The sequence below is a fragment of the Halyomorpha halys genome, unplaced genomic scaffold (genome assembly GCF_000696795.3).
Source record: "Halyomorpha halys isolate HHAL.00 unplaced genomic scaffold, Hhal_1.1 Scaffold270.1, whole genome shotgun sequence".
Lineage (NCBI taxonomy): Eukaryota > Metazoa > Arthropoda > Insecta > Hemiptera > Pentatomidae > Halyomorpha > Halyomorpha halys.
The window spans coordinates 692,200-701,860 of NW_027105226.1; the positions used below are offsets into that span (position 1 = coordinate 692,200).

The 9,661-nt window shown below is 25.4% G+C and overlaps 1 protein-coding gene across 10 annotated transcripts in view; it reads left to right on the plus strand.

Annotated features, from left to right (window-relative positions):
• The window catches only part of Dap160 (dynamin associated protein 160), a 110,260-nt gene that overhangs the window by 99,232 nt on the left and 1,367 nt on the right, over nt 1-9,661 (plus strand). For 6 of the 10 annotated variants that reach the window (XM_067049625.1, XM_067049621.1, XM_014420446.3 and 3 more), the window contains 2 exons: nt 2,929-3,108; nt 4,203-7,351. The exons of 2 other annotated variants lie outside the window; for them this stretch is intronic. In XM_067049625.1, the coding sequence (XP_066905726.1) occupies nt 2,929-3,108; nt 4,203-4,357 (335 nt within the window). In that variant the 3' untranslated portion in view covers nt 4,358-7,351. Of the gene's footprint in view, nt 1-2,928; nt 3,109-4,202; nt 7,353-9,661 lie in introns of those variants that run through there. 2 more of the 10 variants (XM_067049640.1, XM_067049646.1) reach the window with 2 other exon arrangements.

Genomic DNA, 9,661 nt, shown 5'->3' on the forward strand with positions numbered 1-9,661 from the left:
ATAACTGATAATTGAATAGTATAAAAAAATTAATTATTTTTTTTATATATTTAAAATTATACCTTTAAAAAAATAGGATGATATTGGCAGGATTATTTATTATTGAACACTACACTCTTCACCATTTCAGCCTAATTCATATATTCATGTACACACACACACACACATACGGAAAATCAAATTCCTTTTCTCCTAGGAAGGCACACTTAACACGGAGCCATAAATAAAAATGATTATAACTTAAAATATTATATTTTTAAATTATAAATCTTATGAAAATTTTTGTTGAATGTTTTTGCTTTTGTATTAAAATTGTTATATTCTATTGTATTAACAAGTTGCATGTGTATCATAGTTGGTATTTATTGCATGTTGGCTTGGATTATATAGCTTTTTTTGTTGTTTCAATTTACTAATTGTTAAAATATTATTAACTCACTTAGTTCTGAATTAACCATCATGAATTGTATTATCTATAATACTTACTTCTAAGGAATAGTTTATCTAGAAATTATTTTTTGGAATTCTTTTCATTATCTAAAAAACTTGCAAATTTTTATTTGTTACTCAATCGTTACTTATTACATTACATATAATAATATTTATTATTAAATAATATATACGAGCTACATTTAAAAAAAAATCATTATATTCTCTCATTTTAATTGTAAATTATCTTAAATCATTTTTTTAAATGTAGTCATGCAATATTTTGATAATTTAATACACCATTACACATTTGTAATGATGAGAAGGTACTTGACCGTGGATAATTATATGCGGAGAAGATGGTCGGTAAGTTGAGAGAACTTATTTAATAGTGCTGCTGCTTAGATAAGTTCTCTCAACCTATTTGTGTTATTTACTGACCGCAACCCCAATTATCTTCTCCTCATTTACATTATATATTTGAATTAAGTCTTGGTTTTGGCTCATCATTAATAAAAGGTTGCTCAATATTGGTTTGAATCAGAGATAATCAACCTTTTGGTTATGTACCTGTTTCCTGGTTCATAAATAATGTTGGACTATCTCCCCTCATTTCATGCAGTCAAAATAAAATTTAGCGCAGGGTGTCTACTAATCGAGAATTTCGTATAGTTGGGAAAAAGTCAGGAAATTACTGCAAACGTCTGAAAAAATTGTCAATTTTTTAATTTGAAGAACATTTTGCTGCTTTGCTTGAATAGTGGCACATCTTTTAAAAAAAAAAATAAATTTTTATTTTGTGTTTGATGTATTCTATAGAACATATTATTTTGGCACAGCCCTTCTAGCTTTGAGACATTCTGTAGGGTAACCTCTGTAGAGAAAATAACTCCAGTCCATGATACAATCTTTGGAATACGTATAATTCAAAATAAAATCAAAACTTTTTTTGTTTAAAGAAATTTTAAACACAAAAAACTTGTTTTCTGTAAAAGCTTTAAGCTCATTGTGAATTTCAATTCTAAAAAACATATGAAGAGAGCATGGAGCGTTGTACACTTCCAGGAATTTATAATTATCTTAGCAAACATTTGTTTTACAGAAAGAAACTCCATTGGTACAGATTTATTTAGTTTTTAATTATCTACAACTTTGATTTTTTTCTAAATTGTGATAGAACCATTGATTTCTGTCTGTTCTTCAAAGTCTCAAGTTGACACATTTGGTAATTTAGGCAATAGAGAACACATTTTTAGCATTCTTCATACATTCTTTCTTGAAAAAATCTTAAAAAATATATCTCGACTACGGATTGGGATAGGAATGTCAGGTTGGTGGTATTCAAAAATATTTTTGGACATAACTAATCCTCCATCTTAATTACTTCCTAGTATAACACTTTTATATTTCAGTAAAGTAAATTTGATAACTATTCTTTGTGACTGTCAATCTATTGATAACTATTTTTTAATATTATGAAAAAAAAATTTTTTTGCAATTCATATTTTTTTTTCTCTCTTCTGAAGGATGGTAGGGAATTTAATTTAAGTTGAGAAAAAGTCAGGTTTTGAATTTGAATTTTACTGATAGAGTATTGTAGACATCCTGTATGTGTAAAGTAAAAAAAGTTGTAGAAAAATTTTCAGAAACAGAAGGAATTTTGAAAAAGTCATGAAATGGTCAGGAATATCAATTAAAATGGTTGGTAGTCACCCTACTACGGATAACAGTCGAAGAATAAATCTAACATAAAAATTTATTTTAATTACTGCTTCATGAGTAATAATTTTTTTATTTATTTTACTCCTTTTATACATAATATTTGAATAACCCTATTAACACTAAATTTCAATACAATTTAAGACATAACTAAATAAAGATATTATGTGACATTTAATGAAAAATAGAAATTTTTGCTTTGAAAAATATTTTAAATACTCCTTTCTCCTTTGCATCTTATTTAATTTTTCTAAACCTTTAAACTGTGTTAGTTTTCAGGAGGTGAAAATTGAGTTTGATGGCAAACTGTAAATGTTAATAACAACATTGTAATCTAAAAAAAATGATTTAATTGTTTATATTTTTTTTGTTAAATTTTCCTGCTGTCAAAGTACAAGTAAAACATTAAATCACTTCACTGTAGTATACAAAATGTACTAGTTTCTCAAGATGTTACACTATCTTTAATAGTTCTGTGGCATACTATAAGTATTAATCAATAAAAACGGATCTTAAAATAAAAAAAAATAGTTTTCCTGTCTAAAATTAAGATAAAAGTTGAAATTATTGATGTTTTTAATGTGCCATTTTGGACATCTTGTCTCGAGACAAATCTATGTATGTTTAATACTGTTTTATTAAACATTATTATCAATATTGAGCAACTTGGTCCATAGCATGTTTTTAGTTGTCTTTTTTACTGATATGAATCAAACTTGGTAGCAAACTATGGAACAAATTTTGATTTCAATGATTTTAATCAAGTTCTTTTCGGTGTAGTTCATCGTGAAGTATTTTGTGAAGTTAGTATGGGCAGTCAAGAGAGTAGAACACCCGCAGTCCCAACACCGAATGGTTCTGATCCAAAATGGAACACTTCCATGCAGTTTTTAGTCAAGGACTTACAAGAAGATGTTCTTTGTCTGACTGTCAAGGATAAAGGCAATTTCTCCCCTGATGGTAAGTTTTAATTTTCTAAAATTCCATTTTATTAACACCATTACTAATTGGAGTTAATATAAACATGTTTTAAATGAAGCCAGTCTACATGGCATATAAAACCATAAAATATTTTCGTAATTGTTTTATATTTGATAGCTTCTGGTCATAAATAGAATCTCACTTTATCCATTTTCCAGTATGAAACCCAAGTCAACCAGCACATTTTTTTTTTTCTATTTTCCTTTTGATCCTTTGGTTTTGGTTTATAATAAAATTACACAACTTTATTTATTTATTATGTAGTGTTAAATAAAATTCACAATTTTAATTACATAATTCAAGATGAAATTGTACAACATTTTAGAATGCAATATTTTTTTTGTCATATTTTCCTCCAAAATAATAGAATTTTGCCTAATTATCCATTATTAGTAATTTTGTTTTTCAAATAGAGCCATTTAGTTCTAGAAATTAATTAATTTTTAAAACTGAATTTTAATGCTAATGAATTGAATCGTGTGAATAATGTTTGTTACAATTTGTTGCTTAAGTTGTGGTACCTTGTAAGTCCGTAAAAATCAACAACAGACCACTGCCCCAGAAGAATAATGATGCAACTGTAAACTATTACTTTATATTTGTATATTATATTACTTAATATTTTAAATTGATTTTATTGTGTTTGTGGGCTCAAAAATCCATTTACTAGATGTTGTAAATTGGCATAATATTATCCAAAAGTTGGCCATGGAGGGGCAATTTTGTAATTACAATTATATGGATTTACAGATATCCATTAAAATCATTTTTTAGCGTGTCAAAACAATTAGGTCAATTTCACGAAATTCCATGATCGCATCATTATATTTTCAGGGCAGCAATATCTTGTTACAATGTTATTCCAATATTTTCAGCAGTATTATCATTGAATCATAAAGTTTCATATTGTCTAAGTAATAGCTTAATGTACGTAATGAAATAAAAAAATACAAAAAAACGGCATCATAAAAAATTGTAATGCACAGCATTATTGTAGTGTATGATTCAATTACATTAATTATGATTCCATTGATTAATATCTCATTGATATAGCCTTCTGTTTTAACTTTCAGAATTTCTCGGACGTACAGAACTTTGCGTTTCTGATATTTTAAGTGCGATTCGTTCTCAAGGCCATGGACCTATTACGAAAGTGCTTAAGCTTCATGAAGTTCGTTCTGGTGAAGTGACACTCAAACTCGATGTTCATCTCTTTAACAGTGTCTAGTCAAGGAACACTTCCTAGTCTCAACTCATTTATTAATTAGTTGAACAATTAATTTAATATAATCAATTAATTGGATTTTATTAATTAACTTGTTATTAATTAATTATTTCAACCATCGCAAAATTTGAAATTCCAAAGATTCCAAATGATTTTCAAGCAACCCATTGCCTTAAAGTTGAGCATATAATCAATGGAGATTGTGCGGTCTTTTTTTTTTCTTTTAGTTACCATAAAATTATAAACTGTAATCCATGGTATTATTAATTCATATTTTGGCTTTATGCTTATTTAGGTTTGTGCTATAGATTTTTTAATTTTAAATTTATATATAATAGTTTTTTACTGACTGTTTTGACTGCATTTTCAACATTTCTATTTAACATTCCATATTATGTATAGTTGTCCTTCTTATGTTTCAGTTTCTATTTTGTACCTTTATAAATCATTTCTTGAAAGATTTTAAATAGGTTACTTTATATTTTGATATATCTTTTTCCTTCAAGTGTTTTTAAGTATTCTTGAAACTGTTCGCCAGAATATTTTTTTTTTCCTAATAAGTACTAATTATGAAGAATGGATAAAAACTCTTCAGTTATGATCTCAAATGGCAGAAAAATTAGTTTAATAGCTAGTAGAAATAGTTGCTATCCTTTTTTTAAAAAAAATCTATAATAGTGTATTTATAGTTAAATTATATAATAATATTTAATTTTGTAATTCTGTTCAGCTATTAAGATTTGTTTTATTGACTTTAAGAAAATAGGGACTAAATACCTATATAATGTAATGCCTATATATAAAACTCATTTTGAATAATTTTATGTTCTTTTGTAATTTACCTGTTTAATGATTTAAAAACGACGTACAAGAACTTACACTAGACCCTAAATTGTGTCTGTAAATAATTAATGTTAATGCTAATTTAATTATAGATGAATTAATGTATTTACCTAATTTTATATATACATACTTTTTTGATTTAAGTCGCTATATCTTGAAATAGTTATTAAATCAAATCTAATATCTCTGTAAGGAAATTGCTTTTATCATTGCTTTAGATTTCCCGAGTGAGAGGTTGTAAAAATTACAAAATTGTACTACTAAAAAAAATATTAAACAGATATATAAATTATTTTAATGGTTAAAAAAATTATATTTCTTGATATATAGTCACTTTTTTGTCTGTTAGTTATTTTAATTTTTAAAAAATTGTAATTGAAAAGTAAATATTTTTAAAATGACTAAATTTCATGAAAAATGGGTATTGAAAATTATATTCTTACTCTCTTATTCACTTTGAAATTCTTGTTTTTCTTATAATCGTTTTAGTTTTTGTTATGTGAAATTGTTAATATTGAAGAAATTATGTTTGTGTGGTTATATTTCTTTGACAATTTTAGTATTGTTTTTAAGAATAATGTGTTTTCGGATTTGTTTCCTATTTAAATGGAATTTCTAAATGAAAGTTTAGATTTAGCTTCCACGGCCTTAAAAAGTCCTCTATGGTGGTCTATTTAATGACATATAATTTGCAATAATTTAAAAAATTGGCAATGATTTAATTCAAACTAAAGAATTAATTAAATTATTATTATAGGTCCATGAAAACATTAATCTAATAATCTTCAACTTTTTTCCTAATTTATTTATTCATTTCAGGGAGTGATTCTTCCATAATAAAAAATTCACTTATAATAAATTATAATTAATTGTTGCTGATATAAGTGTAAATTAAATAAGTATATTTGTGAATTTTAGAATTTAAAATTTGAACTAAGTACCTGTTTTAAATCCCACAAATTATTTGAGAGGTTCTCTGTAGCTTCAGAGCTTTGATAAGAGTCAGGTATTTAAAATTCTACTCTGTCTAGCCGGATTTAAATAAATAAATAAATTATTAACAATTTTAAAGATGATTATTGTACAATCAAAAGTTATTCCTTCAATTAATTCATTTGTGCTGGAAAATATATCTAGTTCAAATGGTCTTTGCATGAATCATTTTTTGACGGTTCATTTAGAAAGAAAGATTGAAACACTATATACTATATTTAAATGTTCTCAAAAACTGTGCCTATAATATTCCTAAGGAAAATTTGCCTTTTGCATTACAAAAAAAATTTAATAAATACTTTTTGCATCAGTTTTTTAATTTTAGCTATTGATTGTTCAATTAAAAAGCTTTAATAAAATTATATTTTATAAAAAAAACAATGGATCATGTAAATAATTCTGTTAACAAATGCGACTTTTATATATAAATATATATAAGTTAATTAATTTATAAGTAAAGAGACAATGAAAGGAAAATATTTACTAATTATGTTTGGATTGTTTTAAATTTTAAAATGTTAGGTATAGTTAAGTGAATTTTTTGAAAATCAAAAAAGTACAATTTAATGGTTAATAAGTTAATGTTGTATTAATGGTTAATAAGTTAATGTTGTATTAATGGTTAATAAGTTAATATTGTATTAATATTATGCTTCCTGTACGGCCTTTAATGCTAATGATTTTACCATTTGCGATGTCTTTAGTTGAATAAGAAATATGATAAGACAATCAACAAATTTAAACAGTATTAAGCCTATTATAGAGGTCATGTTGTAAAATTAGTGTTTTATCGATATTTATTTTACTAAGGCAGAACTGAAACTTATGACTGTTAAATATTTCTATCTTATTTATAGGTGTTAAAGAGCAGCTTTAAGATAAGAAAATTATATATATTCTAAAGCATAATTATTTTAAAAGATTGTTATTGTTGTTGTTACTAATAATCTTATAGCATCTATGTAAATACTGATGTATCAAGTTGTAGTTTCTATAGAGAAATATTTATGCAAAGCTATTTCTAAAATTCATTATAAGCCTAAAACCATATCTAAACGGGTCTAAGTAACATTTGATATTATTTCTATATTTATATCCACTGTTCCTTTATGTGAAAACACATTATTTTATTACTTATAAAATACAATATTTGCATGATACAAAGGTTTTATTTTACCTTTCCCTTGACCTCCAAAACTCTCCATCCTGTTGTTTAAATTCAGTCATTTCCATTACATTGTTTGCTTATTTCCAAACAATGTTCAATTACCCTTATCCCAATGGTCCAATAGCAGAGTCTCGAAAATTTGAAAGTCCTTTTAATCTGAAACTGAAACTGGAGTATATGGAGTATGTTCTGAGTATAAACCGGAGTATATTGGTTTTAAAAAGAACTGAAATTACAATTAAACTACTTATGTAATCAGTTGTGTTGTCAAAGGGGAGCTCTGAGGTACTCCCTCCAAAATCACGAAATACTTTCACTTATTTTTACCTATTACAGAAAATTATATAAACTTATTTTTATATTTCATAAATAATATATACTGAAACTGAAAACATTGTTATACATTTCTTAGTCCTAATGCTTTGTTACATCACAAAGGAATTGAGTATTGTATAACCGGATAAGTCTGACCCCTCTCCTCTCCCTCCAAAACTAAACTCTGGCCAAAACTAACAACAATAGTACAGAGCCTGTAAGTAATTCGGTACTGTATGGAGCCATATGTAAGTAACAATAGTACAGGAGCCCTATGCAAGAAATCCATTTCATAAGACATACTTCTGCTAATAATTTTAAAAATTAGTTTCTAACACACTTAACATGGAAACACATTTCTGGCAGCTATAAAACTTACTAATTAGGTAATTAATTTAATAAAGAAATAATAAACTAGTATTTTTTTTTGTTTTGCCTATAATACCTAAACAGTGCATCCTAGCGAAACGGTTATGGTATAAGAAATTAAACAGCATTAAATTGTCCATCGAATGAGTACCATAACATATTGATTTGGTTAAGTAGTATGTAGTAAACCAAAAAAAGAAATTTATTTCCAAATTTGGCAAAACTTAGGTATAGTACTACATATGAGTCCAAACGTAACACAGAAATTCATTTTGAGCAATTACTAAGCAGCTAATTAATTTAATCCAGTAATGAATTAGAAATTTCCATTCAAATAAGTCTTTTTTTTTTTGCCTGTAAGTCCTAAACTTTGGATGTTATTGAAAAAGTTATAATTAAACAAATTAATTAATATTAAATTATGCATTGAATAAGATAAAATCCACCATTTAGGGCTTTAAGGAAAAAATACTGAAAAAAGACCCATTTGAATGAAATTTCTAATTCAATACTTGTTCAAATTAATTAGCTGCTTAGTAACTATTTTAGAACTACTAGAAATACATTTTGTGTGTTAAGTTAGGATTCATATGAGTTTTGGCAAAATTTGGTTTACGTGTCCCACAGTACTAGTCATGCTTTGCCTTTTTTCAAATATTTAATTTTGATATTTGGTTATCTTTAGAAAAATCTTATAAAATAAACTTTATAATTATTTATTTCAGTAATTAGGTTTCACATTTTATAATGTAATTTAATTTTATTTTGAGAATGATTTCACTTATTCCGAGATGAGTTTGGTCCCAATCATTACAGATAAGCAGGAATTTATTATAATAATTCCTCGGCAAGCCATATGATATTGAGAGCCAGCATGAAAATATTACCTTGTTAATATCAAACTAAAACTTTTTAGAGATTTTGACAATTTTAAGTTAACTTTCTTTCACTTCAAAAATTAGCCTGATATTAATTATTGAATAAAATTATTTTGCAGTCATTACTATTGAAGTATATAATTTTATGAATTTGACATGTCGGCCCCTAAAAATTATGGATTTAATAATCATCAAATTAATTTCTCCCCTAATTATTTTTTTATTAAATTATCCCTTTCGAAAAATGATTTCCTCCTGTTAAAATAATCATCTTTAAAGTCTTCCGGTAAGAAATAGCTATATTGAACATCCCTAATTATATTTAGAAAACTAATATTTTTCATACTTGTTCCCCAATTAACATATTCTAGAACCTTTATTTCAAAATTATAATTCACTTTCTATTCTAATGCAGGATTTTTTGGTAAATTGATCTGTTTTTCATTTGTGTTAATAATGCATGATTTACTAATTTCATATTTTTAACTTTTGAGCTTGAACTATAATTTAACTCTTTTCTCATTTTGTTTACCATTTTTATAGTAAAATAATGATTCATTCTTATTTTTAACTACAATATTTCTTTAATTTTTAGTGATATTACTATCAGGTGTGGTTCTTCTTTATCCATTATTCTTTATATTCTTTATCTATAAATTATTATTATTATTCTTTATATTATTTTTTTAAATATTTTTTATTTAAATTTAATAAAAATTATGTATTTAAACACAACTTTTT